This window comes from Homalodisca vitripennis, chromosome 1, assembly GCF_021130785.1.
Source record: "Homalodisca vitripennis isolate AUS2020 chromosome 1, UT_GWSS_2.1, whole genome shotgun sequence".
In the NCBI taxonomy this organism is placed as follows: Eukaryota; Metazoa; Arthropoda; class Insecta; order Hemiptera; family Cicadellidae; genus Homalodisca; species Homalodisca vitripennis.
The window spans coordinates 107,072,922-107,097,063 of NC_060207.1; the positions used below are offsets into that span (position 1 = coordinate 107,072,922).

Below are 24,142 nucleotides of genomic sequence, written 5' to 3' on the forward strand. Positions count from 1 at the left end.
CATTTGATCTTGTAATCCGACAGTTAGACATCAATATATAATAATTTAGTTGGACTCGACATATTAAAGTTTTTTTATTCATTCATAATATGCAGATATAAATACTTTAGATGTTTAAATCTCTATATATATAAAGGGTGTTCACAAAAGGGTATCACAAACTTCTGTGGCTGGTAATACTCATCATTATAAACAAAAAATGTCATATAAATATAAATCGAGAAATGTTTAGCCACTATTTTATATTATTTATATAACAAAATTCTTATCTCTAAAACCAGTTAAGCTAAAGATACCAAATTTGGTACATATATTTAAATAGATGAGAGAAAAATTATAATGTAATTTTCTTTATTATTAACAAAATAGTGTCTATTGAAAATTTCAAAAGTAAAATAACAAAAAAAAACAGTATAGTTAAAATATATACTAGACACCAACTATTTGGGCAATTTTATTACAATTCCAATGGTACTTGTTTCAATTAAATCCATCAATCCATAAACGAACACAACCACTTTAAATCTATGCTTGCACAAACCGGAAGCAGCAAATATTTTGTCTTTTGATAGGCATAAGAAATTTTTCGTAGATTATAAAAATTGTCAAGATACCAACTATTTTGAAATTTTTATAGTAATTCCAATGGTGCTTGTTTTAAAGAAATCCGTCATGCATGAGCGAGCACGACTACTTTAAAAATAAGATTGCACAAGCTGGGAGCGCCAAACATGTCACAGTAGAGAGGTATCAGTTGTTTGTTGCTCATGCCTTATGCAAGCGTATCTTTAAAGTATTAAAGTTCACTTATGAGTTGATGGATTTTGTTGAAATAAGTACCGTTGGAATTGTAATGCAATTATTCAAAAAAGCTGGTAACCGTGTTTAAAAGTTAAGCAATTTTATATTAACTACATGTTGTCTTCTGTCGGCAGATGGTAGGTCAGGAGATGATCAACGGACTGATGACAGACAAGTGGAGGAAGATTGACAACAAGGGTGAGAAAGTCAACAAATACACAATGTATCTGCGCTGGAAGGTTAGTATCAGTTGTGTTACTTGTAAACTGATAGTGAGAAATGTCGAATGACTCTCAAGAACGTTGGCATGAGAGAACAATTTAACCTTAAGTTAAACAATTTATTACTGTTGAAATCAGTTTTTAGTGAAATTGCCACTGACATATATAATATTTATATATATATATATATATATATATATATATATATTTATATATATATTTCCGCTTACAATTTAGTCTGTTTTGTATTCTGAATATTAAAAATTGGTGTTAAGTAGTAAAACAATATTTAGATTTTATTTCTACATAATAATTAATTAGATATCTTCTCTCCTGTTGTATCCATGTTCATTCCAATATTTCCAAATTTTCTCCTCACAGTGTTCCCAACTTTCTCTTTCCACCTTGAACCCTAGAACTCACATCTGTCTCGGTCTTCTAGAAATCTCCAAAGGCGCCTAAGGTCCAGATTCCTATCCCAGTCCGTTATGAGATGAAGGGTTACAATTCGCTGCTGGGTTCCCATTACGACCATTACTATCTTAATTACGATGAGTTCAGCTGGGACACTCCCCCTGCAGATGTGTTCGATGTCAAGCCACGTAAGTACAATTCAGTGCCCTTTCAAATATTTACTATGTCTGAATCCTTGCAACAAACTTGTCTTCTAGAGATCAAAATAAGATATTTAGTCTTACAACAGTTTTTCCAAAAATTCATAACTTCCTGAGGTAAAACCCTCCAAAGTTCAAAAAAGATATTATCTGGACTAAATCTATTAACATATTCCCTGCGTTGTTCTTATGCTATGAAAATTACTTGGGTGCGAACATAACCTGGTGCATTACGAGTAATGGGTAACTCGTTGCACAGCGAACTTTCTGCACATCATTTCTCAGAAGCCAACTACAATGGACCGCTCTAGGTTAGTAAGGGGGAACTACAACATCCTTCTTGCAAATGTGGCAACTCAGGAACATAATCGGAAGCCATTAAACGAGTAACTGATTATTTGTAATTTGTAACCGGTTGTTTATTAATAATGTTGTTGTTTAGTAACAACAGTAAGTCTTTTATACAAAGAAAATTAGCTTTTACTGTCGTTTGTGGCATAAAAGTTAGACAAAAATATCACAAGTTTAAAAGAAACGTACACAATCAAAACGTTATAACTCCAGTGCGTCACGAGTAACTTGTTACGAGATTTTCTATTTAAAAAGCTATTTGGAAAATAACTATTTCAAAAATATAATTTTCATTTAAATTAAGCTTGGGGCTCAGGAAATACGCTCTATGCACTGGGGTGAATACCTTCATGTTTTGCATCTGCATATAAATTGAGGTGAATGTGTTAAATATGTAAAAACATACAGTATTTTGTTAATGAAACTTGTCAGCCAAATTAACCTAATTTAACCTATGTCGAAAGAACCATACAGCATGTCAGGTCAAATATGAGGGTTGTTTATTCAATAAGAAACACTTTATTTATGATTATACCTTTTATAGGAAATGAAAATATGAAGATCGTTTTATTATTATACTGTAAATATTAATCTAATACCACGACTTAAGTACCAGTTTTTAAGTATTGTTTCTCAGCAAAGAAATGTGCTGTCTATTCATTTAACCAGTTGGTAACTATCATCCAACATATGTCTACACTTTTCAATCGCTTTCCACCAAGAAATTACTAGATTTTTGGACAAAGATGAACTGAAAGGATAGTCCAGTAATGCCGATCCAGTTGTCCTTACCACAATGTGAGGTCAAATAATAGTATGAATGACGCCATAGGCAAGAAGTCCTCACTGACAGTTTTTAATAACACAAGATTTAACCCTCTAACTGATGACTGACGGCACAGACGTTCATCAATACCGCTTGTGAAATGATGAAGACTGCACAGCCGTCAGTCAACTTTCCGCTATTGTTACACGGAATCTGTTATAAAGACATAACTAAACTGTTGCTAGGTTATTATGTAGGCTAATTGTTGGTAATTTATTGTTATGTTGTGAAATGGGCGATCCTCGTTTTTCAAATGATATACATGAATTATTGGATGATGAAAATATTAGTTCTAATGATGAAAGTGACATATTGGCAAATGAAGTGCGTGATATTTCTTTGTCAGATTTGTTGTCAGGTAGTCTGGATGATTATAAACCGGTGTAATGTGAGTTGGGTTGTGAACAAATTGATAATGAAATTGACAACAATTCATCATTATCTGATATTCCTCTTGGACCAATATGGATGCGTTCTGCCAAAAAAAGTAGTACTTACTTTACATTTTTATCAAAAACTTTTTTGTGTTGTAAATAACTGTATATATGTTATAATCCTTTTGTTCACTACAAAACTATGTATATTTTATACATTTACAGTATCTTACTATTTCAAGTCATGTGAAAGTTACATGGAGTAAAACTTAGAAAACAAAAAATTCACAATACACATTTTTTAATTTATGTACAAATAAAAAAACCGATACTGAAGTAAGTGCAAATATATTATTATTTAAAAAATTTTTCTAACAGAAAATGTTATATATAACACTCATTACTTAACATTAAACACATACTTTTAGTTAGTGAGTTTAGAGTTAATGATTCTTCAGATCCAATGGAAGAAGGCCTACAAGGAGTTGGGGGAGAAATTTAACTTAAGCATAGCTCAGAATGTATATTACATTGAATCACAAAAAATACTTGCTCCGCCTGGAGTCGAACCCGGATCTCTCACTTGCCGGGTGAATGTGCTACCATTACACCACAGAGCGCTCACTTTTTCATATATATAATGATTCAAAATGGAATAATTGCTCATAAGAATGCAGTAGGGCACAAAACTGCAATTTAGTGGAAAAACAAACGAATACATGATCATTAGCGTCTAGAAAAAGCACGAGTGCCGCTCGGCAAGATTATTCAGTTCCGCTTGGCCACAACGAGTGACGCTCGGGCAAGTTCCCCAATGGGTTAAATATAGACCTTCAGATCTAAAATTTTGTTTTTTTATAATCTCAAAGCTCTTTTATGCAATTTAAAAATATAAATTGTTTTAGAGGATGAACCCCATGCCAACATGCAATATTTCATGTAAGGAAAGAAATAAACATAATACACTGTTATCATCACTTGAAAACCGAAGTTTTAATGCAAAACATGCAGGACTCAGCTTACTTTCCAGTTTTTCAATATGATGTTCCCAATAAATGTTTTTGTCACTGTATAGTTCTGTATTAGAAACAATTACTGATTCATTATTAAACTTTAGATTTATATATGATATTTAAACTAATAGATTTATTTAGGTGTGTTTTAAAATCAATGATTTCTGATTTTTTGATGTTTAAAAATAAACCATTTAGATTGATCCAATTATTTAATTTTAAGATAAGTGAAGAGATTTTACAATACAACTGACAATGTTTAGGTATTTTACTATTGCTGTTGTATCATCATCATAAAATAATAAACCTTCCTCTGTTATTACCTAATATATATAAATTAGAAAATAATGTTGGGCCTAAAATGGATCCCTGAGATACCCTCTTACTTACAGACTTCCATTCATATTCATATTTTATGCTTCCAATTTTAAGCAAAGATTGTTGGTTTCCTAGATTGAAAATAAGACTTACCAGTTTAATTCCAATACTATAAAATCCCTATTTTTTAATAAGAATGTTGTGTATAACATAATCAAAAGTCCTAAATAAATCGCAAAACACACCGGCAGTGGCTTGTGACTAATCCAAGGCCTGAGATACCTCATTTACCAAATGAGCCAGAGCCTATTCAATGCCATGACCTCTCCTAAGGCCAAATTGAATCTTATGAAATAGAAGAAGAGTCAGACTGACTCAGGATCAGCATTATGAGACAACATAAAGTGCATGATCAGTCTTTCCTTCTTTCCTCATAGATCCTAAATTAATTAAAGGTCTTGGTTTATAAATTGTTTATTGTACCTTATTTCATTATCTTGATGTTTTGTTAATGTTTTACCTTTTCCCAAATTCTTATTTAATTGAAGAGTATATAAGAAAGTTAAATATGATGAACTATGATAGATTCAGACCCATTATCAAGAAGAAGACAAGTAACATTCATACAATTCAATATGGAATTTGATTTTAATAATATTGGTTATACATAACGTAGCTAAGAGTTCGTATGAATGTCTTTGTCGTCACCTTTGTTCTATTTCTTCGGATCAACATGGATTTGAGATCAAGTGTGTGAAAGTGTCAGAATTCCGGTGCTGAACTGAGCAAAAGGTGAAATAGAGCTAAACTCAACAATGGTATTGCAATTACATGTTACAAACAAATATTTAATTAAATAATTATAGACAGTTTTAAAAAATAAAATAAATCTTTTGGAATGTTTCATTATTTGGCAGTACTTTGATTCAACTATTTTCATTTATAAATTGCTTTTAATACTATGATTAAATTTAACATTTTCATCTTACACTTACTAACCTCACATCAGTCAAAGAAATGCTTAATGAGTTTTGACAGCACTGTTTAAAGGATTTGGGAGAACTGATTTAAACTTTAATCTAACCAATATTAATGTGAATATTGATTATTATTCCAGTCACCTTTCTCTTAGTGCAGCATCTGAAATCTGACACTGTCGAAGACTTAACTCCTGTAATCTGGAGTTATGTTTGTTTAAAGAGATCCAAAACATATTTGATTACTACAAAATATAGTATTATCTAGGTGAAGAGATATCCTTATTGTTTCATCAAGTGCACGAGTTTTTTTTTTTAGACACGATTTCTAAGCACTGTGTATGTGTATTTTATGTATTTATTTCGATTTTTAGACAATATTTTATGTTACATAATTTTTATAACTTTAAGAATCAAGGCTCAAAATTTATTTTATTTTTTTCATTTTTCTTGCCGATTAAATGATAATTATTTTGTGAAGAAATAAAAAAGTAACAATAATTTCTACAGATAACAGATGAGGACCTCTTTTGTAGTGTTGATATTTTCTATTTATTTATTGTCACATTTTAGGTATAAATTAAGTGTAAAAAGCACTGTATAAGAAATAATAATTGTACGCTTAGTAAGTTTAAAAAATAGATACTTTGCTTTCTTTTATTCAATAAAGGAAGTTTTCACTTATTTTATCGGACGTAATTAAAAATAATTACTATAATATTGCTGTATTTCAAATAATTATCACATTACGGTGATAAACTTAGTTTGGTACACTGGATTTTTAATAAGTCAGATGTTATTGTCCCAACTCATCATTTATTTGCAAGAAGATAAAGATAATTTGTACATTTAGTGAGAAATTGGTTGGGTAATATCTTGTTTTGTCTATTTAACTCAGCCACTGCTGATATCAGGGTTATGGCTTTTGCCTCTATGACCTATAGCACATAATATTAACTTTGATAATGTAGAAAGTACTGTGCTGCATGAACATCTCTGATGTTAGAGTCTCATCCAAATAAGTATGGTTTATTATGGAGTTCTGAATGACATTCAGATAATGATATCATTAGTTCCAATTACAGTGTTATTCAATTGAATGGGTCCCTAAAACAACATTGTAACGGACTTTTCTAAAATGAGTTTTAACAGAACAAAGTGAACAGCACACTACAATATATATATATATATATATATATATATATATATATATATATATATATATATATATATATATATATATATATATATAGGTATAAAAGAAAACAAAACATGTTTCTTCAACTTGAAAAGCTTAATATTTCGTTACTTTTCAGTAACATTATCAAAAGCATGTATACAATAAAATATAAACAAATATAAAAATGAAGGTTATAAAAACATTGGAAACAACAAAACAAAACATATGGTATCAAAGAAGAAAATTAAACATGTAACCTTTCCTAAACACAGAGATAGATAAAAAGTTTGAATAATAAATTTAAATTAGCTATGTCTCAAATTTAATCCAACTGGTGATTTTGATTGAAGAGCCATTATATTTGCTTGTTCATATCTTCTTAGTAATAATTTTGTGTATTCTTTATTGTCATAATTTTGAAACTTCTTGATGCCAATTAGAGAGAAACAATTTTCAAAGGTTTTGTTGTGTTGGACAGCGTGTGCAGATACGGGTCTAAGTAAATTTTGATGTCGAACATCGGCACGATGATTGTTCATCCTCAGCCTAAGTGACGTAGATGTTTCTCCAATGTAGTCTTTAGGGCAATGTTGACAGGATAATTTATAGACTACATTTTCACTGTTACATGTGATATCTTCTGCAATAGAATATTTTTTGTGCGTAACGCAACTTTTGTAACAGTTTGTAGATTGCATCATATTGCATATTCCACAGCGTGGTTTATTGCATGGATGGCATTTGTGTTTGAAATTTTGACTGTTGTCTCAATTTCAATTGAGAGATCCGGGTTCGAGTCCCGGCGGAGCAAGTACTTTTTGCGATTCAATGTTTATTGAAATAAATATATATATATATATATATGTATATATATACATACAATGTCCTGTGACAGGGACTGTAAGTGACGTTGAAAACTGTCGCAATTCCGCCTTTTACGTCTTGAACATCCAAGAATTGATGACAAATATTCGGAAATAATAGGTGGTGTTGAACACTCACCTTTTATTAAGCGTTGACTGGTTAAAATTATTGGGTAATTTTTTTTATGCCCACAATTTCCTCTCGTAAAATGGCAGAAGCTTCTCGTAAAATATCTTGATCTTTCAAGTGCGCAAATAATGAATCATCAATTGTTGAAATACCCATTGGGGCAACAACTTTTTTTCGTTGGATGTCAAAATTAGAATTTTATCGCCAAATTTCTTGCGAAGTTTTTCTTTCAAATAAAACGCGTTAAATAGTGATGCTGCGTATGAGCTTTCACTTAATTCTTTAAATATTTCAAGATACTCTTTATGCAAATAACTCAAAAAATAACAATGTCCTCGATTTTACATTTTCTTCAACTAAATGACATATTTCTTTATAAACAGTTTCATGTACTTCTCGGGAGATGTGCCATGCAGTACGGACAGGACTTTTCACGAGTGATCTTTTTTTATTCCTAAAATTTTGCCGATAAAGTTCATGGTAATATACTTCAGATGAGAGAACTTTCTACTTTTGTTAAAGTTTCTTGGTAAATTGTAGTATCTGGCTTAAAGTTTAGTAGGATACTCTTTTAAAATTGATCCTTCTCTGAAGTCCGTAATGGATCAATTTTATATCGAAATTGTTTCATTTTTTTGTTACAAAATAAAACACAAATTTGAGTTTGCAGAAGCTACACTATCGGAAGCTACAGTACTAGAAAATTGAACATTCGATGATTTTGCTGAATCTGAAGATGACCCCTCCTCCAACGAAGGTTCAGCTTCAGCGTCGATTTCTTTTTCTGCTTCTTTTGTCTCAAGAATGTTTGCATTGTTTTAAAGGGAATCATGTACATGTGTATCCTCAATTATTGAACTATCAGCTGATGTAGATGGCTGTTCAATTGCAGACAAAGACTTTTTGGACTGTGATAGAACCTTTTTTTCAACATCTGTCGTCAAATACTGCCTTTTTAATGCTGTAAATGTCTTATAACATACTGTGATAGGCTGAATCATAAATTTCGTCCGGTAAAATAATGTCTTTATATTTTAATTTGTGGAATTTTCCTAACCTCAAAATCCTTTTACATTTTGATATAGTATCTTCTGAAAACAGCAATAATTTGTCATTTTTTACTGAGTCACAAAAAACACACTTCTGTTCTGGTTTTTCACTCGACATTCTTACAGATATATTAGATAAATAATAACGAAATCAACAAAACAAAAGAAAGCAACACTACGTATTGTATTGTTTTCAATATATTTACGAAAAACGAGGTAACTTTTTTTTATACAACTGCGACAATAGAGCATGCAGCCAACTGTATGAAGGTTCGGAAATATACTGAAAACATCCGTTAGGCTGGTGATACAATTTGGCCCTCTCAGGTATAAAATCTGAATTATTCGAATGCTAGTAACAATACAAGACAATATTATAGGCTAGAATGAGTACAATAGTAATCCATAGGGGAAAAAAGGAAGATAGCTTTAAGCGGTCTATGCATACATCTGACCGGATAGTAGCTAAGATTTTCTTTTCTACTAAAGTATGTCCGCTATATAGATGTCTGCCATGATCAATATAAGTTTTTAAGACCCTCATAAATAAAATATATCAATGGCAGATCTCGTCAATTACTTTAAAAATTTTATTTTTTTGAGCACTTTCAAATCGTCTGTCGCAATGAAATCCGCGCGATAATGGTCTGCCATTGTTATTTTCTGATAATAATAATAATATATTTTCAAATTACAAAATGGCAGACGTCATCAAATACTTATGAAATTGGCCAAAAATTGATACCTGTCTTACCTGAGCGCCCGCCAAGTCGGCAACCTGGAGCGTAGTGACTCCCCATCTCATGTACAGTGGGTATAGGGGCCTCACTGTACAAAAACCCAAGTCTCATCAAATACATACAGGTAGCCGACCACTAGCTCTTAGACTATTTATAATGATAGGTTTATCTATATATCTCCAGCATCTTGTGTAAACATATTTTTGGATAAATTAAGTCAACTTCTAAATTATTTAATCAAATTATATAAAGACTGCTCTGTCTTTTGTGCTGGAGGCACAAACATTAATGTTTTTGTCAATTCTAAAGATTCTAAAGAGCAGACAATGCTGAAAAACATGTCGGCGAGTCATAATATGGAATATTTAGTAAAATTTCCAACTAGAGTAACAAACGTTTTTGAAACCGCTATTGATAATTTCTTTGCCTAAAAGCGTTTACAAAATATAATTTCTGTTGTGTAACATGTCTCTCAGATCATGATGGGCAAATTCGGATGCCCGGAACATACCGTAAGTAATAGCAATTTTATAACTGTTCAAAAACGTTACTCGCAAGAAAATCTACTGACTTTTTCATATTTGCTATCAAAATAATCTTGGCATGATGTATATTTTTGTTCAGTTGAGGAAAAATATGATCAATTTGATTAATTATTCAAATTTTATTTCAGTCAAGCATTCCCCATGAAAACAATTTAACAGAGAAATTCAAATAATAAATGGATAACATATATGTTAAAAGAAGAAAGAACTAACCTGGTTCAATTAAGTAAACAACTTAGACAATCTAAAAATAAAGACAGACAAACAAAATTGAAAAGAAAACTGATGGATTATAGGAAAAACATTAATAAAACAATAAAAGCATTTTATAATGACAAGATTCTCAAATCGGACAATATTGTAAAAACAGTATGGGGCATAATTTATTAACTTTGAAGTACGAAATAAAAACTGTCAAATATTATGATAAATTAAAGTAGGCAATAAAACATTAACAGACCCTACAGACATTATGAACAATTTTAATGATTATTTTGAAAATATGATTGATTTATTTAGCCAACATAGTCTCCAGCATGTCTGCCTTGAAGAGACATTTAATAAATTTTCTAATGATAATTTAAGAAAACCAACTTTTAGATTTAAACCTGTGACTGCTAGGGATGTCAATAATGTATTAAGCTCACTGAAAAATAATTATTCAAGTGGAATGGATGAAATACCAGTTATACTTTTAAAATCTGCTAGAGAACATTTGTGTGAAATACTGGCACATTTAGTAAATTTGTAATTTATATCTGACATCTTCCCTGATAAATTAAAAATAGCCAACATTTTTCCAATACATAGAAAGGATGACAAAAAAGAAATGTCAAATTACCATCCTGTATCTCTGCTTCCCTCAACATCAAAAACTTATGAAAGAATCGTTCATTCTCATCTAATGGCGTTCTTATAGGAACATAATATTTTAGATGATAACCAGCATGGATTCTGTACTGGTAGATCAACAATAAGTGCAGCAGTAGAATATTTAGAGTCGATAATGGATTGTATCGATAAAGGGGAACATGCGCTAGGTATTTTTATGGACCTTTCAAAGGCTTTTAGTGGCGTAGAACACTTAATTTTAATTAATAAATTAAATATTGTTTAGGGATAAAGTCAAAAAATTTAAAATGGTTTCAATCTTACCTTACTAATAGATTTCAATATGTAGAAATTCCTTCGATATCCTTACAAAATAATATCTTGAGAGTATTCTCCAAACTTAAAACCTTAATTTTTGGAGTTCCGCATGGATAAATTTTAGAACATTGCTATTCTTGTGTGACTTGAAAGATATGCACCTTAGTTTAAAAGTTTCCCAAAGAAAACCTTTGTGTATATGCTGATGCAAACCTCAAACTACGAGGGTCGTCCACAAAGTAACCTCCGTTTTGAAATAAAAAATAAACCAGTTGAGATACAAAAAGTTTATTATATAAATGTTAAAACTACAGCTTTTCTCTACTTTTCTACATATTCACCATACAAATTCAAGCACTTATCATATCTTTTAACAGTTTTTGAAATTCCGTCTTTAAAAAACTCTGCCGCCTGAGAACGTAGCCAACCTGTCACAGCGTTTTGAAGCTCTTCATCACTCGCAAACCTCTGAGATGCAAGCCACCGCTTCATGTACGGGAAAAGATAGAAATCACTGGGAACCAGGTCCGGACTGTAGGGGGGGTGGGTCAAAAATGTCCCATTTGAACTTTTCCAAAAGTTCTGTTGTTCTTTGAGCTGTATGAAGGCAGGCGTTGTCATGGACAAACACAACACCAGATGTCAGAAGACCATGGCGCTTGTTTTGAATCGCTCGTCGTAGCCATTTTAAGGTTTCACAGTAAAAGGTTTCAGGAAAATGATCCGAAAGTTTCGAGATTGTGAAGCGACGGTTCTTGCGAATTTTCTCATCCACTTTGTTCACCAAGTCATCACTGACGAGAGATGGCCTACCACTCCGGTCTTCATCGTGAACGTTCGTTCTTCCATTTTTAAAAAAACGAACCCATTGACGGACTACACCTTCCCTCATAATGTTTGGGCCATACACCGCACTCAATTCACGATGAATTTCAGCTGCTGTGTAACTTTTCGACCACAGAAATCTTATTACACCACGTACTTTGCACTTGGCGGGATTTTCTATCATAGCGCTCATGTTTTTACGTTGTAACAAGAGAACGCGCGATCGCACGATGCTCTCCCTTGCACAGCTAGAAGCGTACTGAACGGCTGCGCACACCGATGTAAGAATGGCGGCGCTACCCCCACTACTTATCGTGCCACGCCCAAACGGAGGTTACTTTATGGACGACCCTCGTATCATCTAAATCAGTAGATGTGATAGAGAGGATTTTATATTTGGAATTGAAGAACATTAACTCTTTTTTTAATGAAAATAATTTAAAATTAAATATAAATAAAACAAATATATATATATTTTAAAACTCAACAAAAAAAGAAAATAATTGAGCCAATGATCATGGTATATAACAAATTAGTAACAAAATATCAGAGTACTAAATTCTTAGGTCTGACTATTGATGAAGATTTCAATTGGGATCAACATGTACAATTTGTTGATTACAAAATTAAACTCGGGAATTATGCTTTGATGTAGATGTCTTTTATCTGTCACATCTATCTTGTATCTGATACATTGAGAACAATCTATTTCTCTTATATATATTCTTCTATTGCATATGGTCTATAATAGTGCTTCTAAAAATTAAATCTTGATTAAATCCTTCAGATACAGAAAAAATCTTTGAGAATTATGTTAGGACTAAAAATAAATGATTCTGTGAAAGAATATTTTAAGGAATTGAAAACTGCCTATGGTCAATATATAATGGATACAATTATGTGTTCTAAAATTAAAAACTTAAATACTGATATGACCAACATAGTTCATTTGTATAATACACATATAAAAATGATATTTTAATACCTCACCATAGGCTAAATATTTTTACAAAAACCAACATACATTGGATCCAAATTTCTTAAATCCATTACACTTGCTATCAAACAAGAAACAGAACATAAAATATTGAAAAGAAAGCTTAAAGCATACTTGATAGACAAGGCTTTATATGCATTAGATGAATATTTTGATTTGCAAATTAGATAGTTTTATTATAGCCTTATATTATATTAGTGTTTTTAGTTAATTTAAATTGACACTATTCAAATGTTACAGCATTGTAACTAAAACGAATAAAGATTTTTTGACTTTTATGTATATGCGTGTCTTGTTTCGCCATTAGCCGTCATTTTTAATTTTTGTAAAAATTGTTATTTCTAGAACTTGTTAAGCTGAAGAAACCTAATTTGGCATATAGGTTTAAATAGACTAGGGGAAAATTTTAAAAGTATTTTTTTATTTTATTTAATATTAACAAACTGAAAATGTTTTTGAGTTAAATAAAAAAAATCCAGTATAGTTATAAAAAGTTTCTTAAAAACTAACTTTTTGAACATTTTAATAAAAATTCCATTGCTATTTATTTGTATGAAATTCGTCTGTGAATAAGTGAGCATGACCATGTATTAATATTATCAGTTTTTAACGGGAAAGCTGTGATCAGAATGTTCCAAATTATGCTTATAAATAGTTTGTGTTTTACATTAATGCTTTGGCATATCACCAAATCTCAGAATGCATGTTGAAATACCTCAATAAAATTGAAAACGTTGTTTTCCAAAAAGTTATGTCAGGACCAGAAATGACTTTTTTCGTTACAGTTTTCGATTTAAAATATAAAACATAAGCCAAACGGTCAGAAAGACCAGTTTCAAACCAATCAAAAGAATTTGGCTCAAAAGTGGTAAAAATGTTATTAAGACAGCTTTCAGTTGGTGGTTTAATGTGAGTTAGAGGGTTAAAATTAGTTTTAAGATTAAATGATTTGAAACTATTTACAAAATCATGTTTGATATTATCATTATATATAATATCAACATAAGTATCTAGCAGTCAATATCTGCGCATTTCTGAATTTTTAGTGTTAATTTAGTTAGTAATTGTTTAATGTACTAAAAAATTATCTATATTAGTTTTATTATTTTTAGGTCTGTAAATACATAATATTACTAACAGTTTAGAATCTTTAGAAAGTTTGACAAGAGTGGTAGCACATTTTAAAACACTATGGTAGCACACACCCTCTATGGAGAGTTCAAGAACTGTGAACTCTGAAACTCCCAATTTTAATCAAGATGGTAACCAGAAAGTGTATTAAGAAGAAATATACTGTCTTTGTTTAACCAGTGTTCTGTAAAACAGAGAAAAGTGGGCTTAATTCGAATGGTTTCCTAAGAGATGTTACAAAAATATATTTCTAAACTTTGACTGAGACCTTGAATATTGGAATCAAATATAGAGGCTTCATGAGAATTAGGAGTAGTAGAATGCATCCTGGTAAAGGTTTGGGAAGCCTGAAAGGAGGAGTCACCACACTTGACGTTCACTTCATTGCACACTTTGGGGTTAAAACTTTTGTGGAGATGCTGGGATGATAGAGACCAAGATGAATTAGTCTCCAGGATACGTCTTCCATTTATAAGTGGAAATTCATCCAGAGACATTACATGGACACACTACAGTAATATAATTCGACACTATAAAATATCAGTTTTTAAATTAAATAATTTTCAGTGTTAAAATACACAAAATACATTTCATCACTAATTCAAGTTGGCACTATAACACCATCCCGAATAAGGGTAACAATAATTGAATTGCTCCCGGTTCTGCTATGAGATTGCTATTCTAGATTTTGGACATATGCCAATGAGACAGTCCCTATATAATTTTAAAGTTATATACAAGATTGTCAAATAATAAAACAGTGAACTATCAAATAATAAATTCTCATTCTGCCACTCATCTTATGCATGTTACTTTTCATTTACTAGACATTCTGCATTTTCAGTCTACAAGACACCTAAGCATAGTGTAGGTTAGCTACAGCAGTCATTTGGTCCTATTGAAAGGTGCTATAAATTGTATAATGGTGAAAATCAAATTTTGTCCGTTTTACTAAACCGTTACTTTTGAAGAAAACTGGAGATTTATTGAGTTGTAAACTCTAGAAAGTAAAAAGTGATAAAAAATTAGTTTCAATTAGTTCTAAAGTTTCATTGAAATAATTTGTTAGAGAACTCGAATGATCAAAATTAAATCATCCATATTGCAGTTGAATTGTTTTTGTTTTTTTGTTACTTAAAGTTAAAATTGCAGATAGCACAATTTTGTCAAGCATCTAATGAGAAAGTTGTGATTTATTGTTAAAGCTGTAAAAATATATTATGATTTTTTAAATTAAATAACAATGTGAGCACCAAAACATTAACAATAACCAACATTGTTTCTACGTCTTTTTGAAGCCAAATTAATTCTTAACTGCTGTATTGACTAGTATGTCAGAACTGGTGCTCAAAAAGTTGCCAGTTCGGTTTCATGTTACTAGCCCAACATTCAGATAATTTTTAATAAATAATTTATTTTGAAGCTTTTCCTGATGCGGCTATTGTGAAAATTTATGAACTATAGGATAATTTTTTTCTTCATTCTGTTGTCTAGAGATGGAATGTGGTTCATTTCCCGGCCCTGGAGCTGATCACATTTACAACTTCAACCCTATGGCAGAGTTTGTGGACAATGCAAGTGACCATGTGGACAGTGCCTGGGAACAGTACAAACGTACTCATAACAAGGAGTATAAGCCGGAACACATTACACGGCGCAAGGACACATTCCGTCAGAACATGAGGTAAGATCAGAACGTTCCAAATTACAGAGGCAAGTATGGGATAACTGTGTATACAGTCACTACTGTTTATCCTATATCAATTAAAATGTGACAATGTGAAAAATACCTCAGATTTGTCAATAAAATGTATGTCTAAAGATATTCTAAAATTGAAATATGAAGTTGAGAAGGTAATTTTAATTAACCACTAAATTGCTTTGACTTAACAGACCTGTCTGTTTTGTTGGCTAGGCTGATAGCTTCTCACAACCGAGCCAATATGGGCTACACATTGGCAGTGAACCACCTGGCGGACCACACAGCTGAGGAGCTGAAGGTGCTGAGGGGTCGCCAGCACAGCTCAGGATATAATGGCGGTCTGCCCTTTCCCTATGACACCAAGAATCTGACAAATTCACTACCTGACCAGTTTGACTGGAGGATATATGGGGCTGTTACTCCTGTCAAAGGTGAGGATGGGGTTTTTTTATCAGGGGAGCATTTTATAGAAATATATGTATGTGTATATATTTATATACCGGGTGTCCCAAAAGTCCCACCCCCCCTTCTAACTTTTGAACGGAATTAAACAAACCAATATCCTTTGGGGGGTAGTTACATAATGACAAATGATGATCTTTGCGCTACATGAGAACTTAGCCCCTCAACCCAAAATGGGGGGTTGGAGGGTCAAGTCAAAATTTTTAAATATATATATATATAAATTTCATTGTTATATCACAACAACTCTAGTTTTGTTGAGTTATCATATTTCATAACACTAATGTTAAACAATTAAATTAAATTTTTACATGTTATGTTAAAGTATGGTGAGCAACTATGTTAGCTTTGTACTTTTGCTAAAGTGTATTATTTCTCTGTGTTTTTGTTAGGTTTTTACATATTTTACCCAAGTGCATGTAATACATGGTTTCATTCTATTCTGATACCCTGGATGTAAAAATTCTGTTTAAAATTTAGTAGCATTTTTTTAACATCTTGTTAGTTTATGAACACAGAGTAATATCTAATCTAATGCGTGTGTGTTAATAGTTTTGTAACTACTTTGAATTCTTACATATATGTAGAGCTCAAATTCAAAATCTTTTAGTTTTTTTTTTAAATTTATTTTCTTTAAATGTAGAAATCATAAAAATTTTCAGGTTTAAAATTGTAATATTGAAACTTTTTCTAAAAAGAATGAAAATCACAGTTAATATCTTTACAAAATATACATATATGTTTTTACACCAACAAATGTGATATAATTATTCTTAAATAATATATCACTGTTTTCTAAATCAACATGAGACAATCTAAGCTTTTCATTCTTTTACAAATTCTGTTTTATTTTTGTGTTAATAATGTAATTTTCTAAGTAAATTATTCAAATGTATTAATTTCTTTAGAAATTTGTTGGGCTTGGTTTTCTCATACAATATTAAATTACAATTTTTTCAAACTAAATATTTTTATCAATAATTTCTACTCTGTTAAAACAGTTCTAACAGCTGATAGTTACTTATTTATCCCTTTATAAATTATTTTTGTTGTAAATGCAAAGAGAAATTATAGAATTACATCTACCAATGTATATATTTGATCAATATGTTAATTTTGTTGTTTCTACAACTGAGATAAATGGACAACTATCTAGGATATTATGTTTATGATTGTAAAGGTTATTATAGAAGACAAAGATATTTTCAATTGTTAAAGAATAGATGTTTCAAGTTTTAAAATGTATGAGAAAAAAATAATGTGAATTTGGTCAACAAAACTTTGTACAAATTTTATAAATAAAACATTTTCCCAATAAATGACTAATGAAAAAATAATTTTTTACTTTGTGATAAAGAAATGTTTAGCAAACATTATGATAGACATTATAACTCTAAATAACACTTAAAGAATAAGAAACTAACAAATAATGACTTTATCACTTTAAACTATGGAGTAATGTAAGTAAAATGTATAATTATGATAAGTTGTAATCCGTTTGAATTAAATTAAATTAAATTCATTGCAGTGATTATTTTGTCTATCATCATTTTACCACACAGAAAGTACAATAATAAAACGTTTCAGCAATCATAAGTAGACTTAATTTGAAGATTTGGTGAATTCGAGATTCAGCTTTGAGATATCACTAGTTTGTTGTCATATTGTGAAACCCATAACTTACCAAGTGTATTATTCTAAGCACTCCTGTTGATTTTATTCACTATTTTATAATCAAATACGTTGAAAATATTGATATCAGAATTGAGTTAAGAGAGTCCCGGTATCGACCATTCTCAATAACTCGATACCACTTAGTATTGAGTTTCGGAATTGATCCCTTTTTTTTTAATGTTCAACAATCACTCTAATTGATCTATTTTCTCTCGAGTTAAGTTAAGTACAATAAGCCTAAACTTAACATAAAGCTAATTTGTTAATCTTCATAATCTATTTCACCCTTTTACACTTGTTTTACCCCTTAAGAAGATTTGTTACATTCACATTTTATCGGACAAAATTTTTTTCAAAAAAAAAATTAAAAAACAAAATGGCAAATTACAACTGAACTAAGAAAAACTAAAAGAATACTTGCTGATTATTATTAATATATCATGTATATGGAATTTAGTCATCCTCAGTGCACTACAGCTTTTTTGACAAACCAATAATATATTTTACATGAGCATTTCTTACAGTCTTTTCAAAGTTAAAATTTAAAAATTATTAACAATTCCAATATTTAAAAAATGTATATAAGTTCATCTGTAGCAAAATTGTATAGATTATTGTTTAATAATGAAGTATTAAATCAAATGTGATGTGCAGACCAGTCGGTGTGTGGGTCCTGCTGGAGTTTTGGCACCACTGGCCATATAGAAGGTGCTTACTTTGTTAAGACTGGTCACCTTGTGCGGCTCTCACAACAGGTAACTGTAGTAAACATTGATCAGTAGTATGTTCTCTTTATCCTGTAGTGTGTGGGTCCTGCTGGAGTTTTGGTACCACTGGCCATATACGAGGTGTGATCAAAAAGTTCCAGGACTGAATTTTTATACATTTATTCATACAACATACAGGTTATTCGAATTTGTCTCCTTCAAAGTACTCCCCTTGGGAAGCTACACACTTTTCCCACCGGTGTTTCCACTGATCAAAGGGCCGGAAAACTCTACTTTTGTAAAGGTGTTTAGCAGCTCAGTCATTTTTTCTTTAATTTCGTCAACTGTTTGAAATCTTCGTCCTTTCAGGGGTCTCTTGAGCTCCGGGAAGAGAAAAAAGTCTGCTGGAGCCAGGTCAGGTGATTAGGGGGGCTGAGGAATGACAGTCATTGCGTTTTTTACACAAAAGTCACGGATAACTAATGCAGAGTGAACAGGAGCATTGTCATGGTGAAGGACCCAATCACCACTTTGCCACAGCTCAGGTCTCTTTCTTCTCACAGCATTACGCAATTTTCTGAGGGTTTCAAGATAAACAAAACGATTAATTGTTTGACCTTGTGGAAGGAATTCATAGTAAACGACACCTTTACAATCAAAGAAAACCGTAAGCATGACCTTCACATTTTTGATTTGACTTGACGTGCTTTCTTGGGTCTTGGAGAGTCTTTTGATGTCCATTGTGATGATTGGGCTTTTGTTTCCACATCGTAACCAAAAATCCATGTCTTGTCTCCCGTAATGACATGATCCAAGAAGCTTTTGTCGTCATTTGCCTTTTGAAGAAGTTCCTCAGAAACATGAATTCGGTGTTGTTTTTGGTCTTCAGTCAACAGTTTTGGCACAAACTTTGCTGCAACACGACGCATTTGAAGTTTTTCAGTTAAAATTTCCTGACAAGACCCAAATGAAATGTTACACTCTTTTGCCATTTCACGGATTGTTAGTCAACGGTCTGATCGTATGATCGTACGAGAGCGCTCACTTTAGCAACATTGATTGACGTTGAAGGGCGTCCGGAATGAGTATCGTCGTCTGTGGATGTTCAGCCATCTTTAAACCTCTTGAACCACTGATGGGAGCATGATCGGCTTAGACATTCTTCACCAAAAGCCTCTTGTAACATCAAAAAGGTTTCAGAAAATGTTTTGTTCAGTTTCACACAAAACTTCACACAAACACGCTGCTCTTCTTTCACATTCATTTTCATTAAACAAAAAAATAGCCAAACTCTATAAAACTAATCTCAAACAAACTGTGCTAATGTTACTTTCAGTGATGTTATGATTGATCTGCAAACACAGCTGTGTTACTGTTGAGTCAGGGAATACAATGCTGCCAACCGCATCGCTGTGAAACATTGCATTCCCATAGTATATAAAAAGTCCTGGAACTTTTTGATTACACCTCGTATAAGGTGTTACTTTGTTAAAACTGGTCACCTTGTGCGGCTCTCACAACAGGTAGTAAACATTGATCAGTAGTATGTTCTCTTTATCCTGTAGTGTGTGGGTCCTGCTGGAGTTTTGGTACCACTGGCCATATAGAAGGTATTACTTTGTTAAGACTGGTCACCTTGTGCGGCTCTCCCAACAGGTAACTGTGGTAAACATTGATCATTAGTATGTTCTCTTTATCCTGTGCACATGTAGTGTGTTTTCTGCCTGGTTATGTTTTTGCAAACATGACACTGTCTAAAAGGTACTGCGTTTTTCTGTTGGTGGTAGAAGTGAAGGTAAATGCCTTTGAGAAAGTCTCGGGGGCATTTCTCGAGATGATGGACGTTCTCCTTTATTCTGGGTTCTGAGCCAAGTTTCAAGGTTTCTTTCTAATCGTTGGTGAACTATTGCAAGATTAGTTATTGCAACTAGTTTCTACGATACTGAAGTACACATAACAATGTAAAACCATAAACTCACAATTGCAAAGGAAAACGCACAACAAACAACATTCTGTTTTGATAAACAGCTTATAAAGACACGGAACTTGGTTTAGTAATAGTTCCTAAATTTGCCACTAGAGTGTTATAGCATTACTGAAGGTTTAACTTAGTGCAAAAAAACACCACTTAAGTCAATTAAAATTCATTTCTAGCTGTCAGGCATTGCGTAACTAGACAGTTGTTAGCAAACGTTTAAACAAAGGCTTGGCAGTTAAGGGGTTAAAACTGGTCACCTTGTGCAGCTCTCGCAATAGGTATCAGCAGTTTATAGTATCAATAAATTATAACTTTTAAGCAAATCAGCTTGTTAGAAGGAATTCAATATTACCTGATCATGTTGAGATAGTAGTACCTATCATCTCATTTATTAACCCTTCAACGCGTTATTTTTTTTTTCATGGTCATACCCCCTCCTGCGTTGATTTTTCTTGCGGTTTTTTTAGAGATTTTGTGTTTTATAAATAATATAAGCAAATTACCCAAGTTTATAATTATTTTATTATACTTCTATGTTGTTAGGGTTTAAAATTAGCCAAATTAAACAAAATTAACCTACTTTAGGTTAGTTTATTAACTTTACAGTGTTCCCAAACCATTTCAGAACCAGAAGAAAAACCAGGTAGGCCTAGGCCTACATTTAGGTCTGCATCACCTCCTCCTCTTTCAACAACATTGAACTCATTTTGTACAATGTTTTCACCTAGCCTATTTTCAATATCATCATCACTATTTTGTCCAATGTCTAATACTTCAAACTCAACGATAAGTCATTGTCATATCCATCGTCGTCGAAATCTTCATCTGATTCAAGGTTCAAAAGTCTGTCAATTTCACTGTCTCTTTCCACTAGGTGTCCTTCAAGATTACTCATTTTCAATTGATTTTAAAACATTTTACAAAAACGATAACAGTTTTAAAATAAATTCCCTAAAATATGCTAAAATATTTCCCTAAAAGCTAGCTAACCTACAAACCATTCCCAACTCATGTTTATAAAACACAACAAATTGTTCCTGTCAAAACGGGATTTCCTTCTTCAAAACAATATAGTTAGCTTGTAAAACTAATAATAATAACTAAACAAAGGAACATAAAACACACAAAATATGTCAGTAGAACATAACCATCACACTAACAATGACTGTAAACAACAACAAACGTAAGCTGACAAACGATCGGCTGCACGGCAATGACGTCGTCTTGAATGCAGCTGATTTCTCAGATATTTGTTCTAAAGATCGATTTTTCGAGATATCGACTCAATTAATTGAAAGTTTGAATCTTCTCCTTTCGATTGGTATACATTTTTCATTGAAAACATTCGATAGTTGTCTGTTACAGCTACAAAAATAACCGACTACTCCATGACGTACTCAGTACGGCAAAACGCGATCTCAAGTGAAAGTGTCATGACGTACCTAGTACGGCAAAACGCGTTGAAGGGTTAAAGTTAGAAAGAGAATAAGGTAAGTTGGAATTGGACAAATGTTCAATGGGTCAAAGCCACTCTAAAAATACCCTTCAAATTAGGATTAAAAATATACATCCAGGGGATATCAAATATCTACTATACTCATATAAGATATTTTCGAAAAGGTCCAAGTTCTGTTCAAATTCCATTCCAATCTGGAGTTTGTTTTCTTTTAGTAAAATGAATGCCATTACATTCCTTTCCTCTAGAGGGTCTTGAAAACATCAATGAAGTTTTAACTTACTTTCCAAAATTAATGGGTACACCAAATTTAGGTTCCATACCTATAAATAGGGACTTATTCCTTTCTAACCGAAAATCTGGCTTCTCCATTTTCATTGATGTCATCATGGCATTACACTGTCATAGACTATATAGATTTTTATCGGGAGTGCCGATGGCTGAGCGGTCTAAGTCGTTGGGCTTTGAGTCTGAGTTAGAGATAGCGCATGTTCGGATCCTGTCTGTGACCGTTACCTTTTAATCAATACCACCAACCTTGTACTGTATCGACTCTCCCCCTTATTCTGTTTGATAAGATCCTTGCACAGGCCAGTGGCCCATGAGGACGGACAGAATAAGGCATAAAAGGGGATCGGCCTCTCCTTAAAAAAAAAATCTTCAGCATTGTTTAATTATTTTAACCCTTTGAGTGCCAAGGGCCGATTTAATCGGCCTAGCAACGTTTCCGCATAGTGCCAAGGGCCGATCTAATCGGCCCGATGGTATTGACGAAAATTGCCAAGGGCCGACTAGATCGGCCTTTCCAATATTGGTCATCTTGTTGCTAAATATTGACATATGATATCGTAAAACGTATCAAATTAAAGCCCAAGAAATGTACGACATAATTCAAGTAGTGATAGTTTGTATATATAGTATACAATATTTTTATGTAGCTGATATCTAGAAGGCTGTGACGCGAACCGCCTGTTGTCACGCTGCAGTCGTTTTGTTTACGTTCAGTTGTTTCTGCTAGCTGTCTAGTGTGGCTGTGTTGACATTTTGATTAGTGTTTTAAAAGTTTCCTACTTTTATTACTTCAGTTCAATTTCATTTTTGAATAAGGTATAGTTTGCCGAAATGAGTAAAAGGAACAGATCGCCCTTAAGCGAAAATAGGTCAGATTCCGTTATATGCCCCCAACGGTTAAACTTTTTTCAATGAACTTAGAACGTTATAAAACGATATAGTTGAGTAATAGAACTAACATTATGCCCCCAACGCTAATTTTTCATTTACGTATGATTATAATGAATTACAATTGGTTACTAGCTAATCATGTGATGCCGCGCGGCCTGCCGTAATCGGGATTCTCGAGAAAGATAAGATAACAGCGACAACAATACCGATCGCAATACCTGGAAATGCTTGTTGATTGATGGAATGTTAGTTCTGTTACTCAACTACATCGTTTTATAACGTTCTAAGTTCATTGAAAAAAGTTTAAGCGTTGGGGGCATATAACGGAATCTGACCACGAAAATACATCAATTCATTCTTAGCCTATATGATAAAAACACTCACTCAGTTATTTCATCTGAAGGATTTAGTATAATAGGCCGTATGAAATAAGCCCAAAGTAATTAATTTTAGTCTGTTCATAATAAATAAATAACAGTTGTATAATCTACCTTGATTTAATTTCATAAAACTAGTTAAATATATTTTATATGAACAAGAGTAAGCATGCAAGGATTGAGAAGACGCTGGCGGCAAAAGAGGTAGCTATAGGAGTCTTTTTAGACATTGAAGGTGCCTTTGATAATACAGCCACTCAGGCGATTATCAATGCGGTCTCGGGACGTGGCGTTGATGGTCAGGTGTGTGACTGGATAGGGGCCTTGCTCACGGACAGGGTTGTTGTTTCAACCCTCATGGGAGCAAGTGTTAGTGCGAAGGCTACGAGGGGCTGTCCGCAGGGCGGCGTCCTCTCTCCTCTTCTGTGGAACCTGGTTGTGGATGACCTGCTGAATTCTTTGAATAGCAGCGGTGTCTTTGCACAAGGGTACGCAGATGA

The 24,142-nt window shown here is 32.4% G+C and overlaps 1 protein-coding gene across 1 annotated transcript in view; it reads left to right on the forward strand.

Moving 5' to 3' along the window:
- Window positions 1–24,142, forward strand: part of LOC124368790 (digestive cysteine proteinase 1) — a 58,389-nt gene that overhangs the window by 16,241 nt on the left and 18,006 nt on the right. Inside the window, exons 4-8 of the mRNA XM_046826167.1 lie at window positions 936–1,040; window positions 1,465–1,624; window positions 15,599–15,788; window positions 16,020–16,237; window positions 18,597–18,697. Of these exons, the coding sequence (XP_046682123.1) occupies window positions 936–1,040; window positions 1,465–1,624; window positions 15,599–15,788; window positions 16,020–16,237; window positions 18,597–18,697 (774 nt within the window). The remainder of the gene's footprint in view (window positions 1–935; window positions 1,041–1,464; window positions 1,625–15,598; window positions 15,789–16,019; window positions 16,238–18,596; window positions 18,698–24,142) is intronic.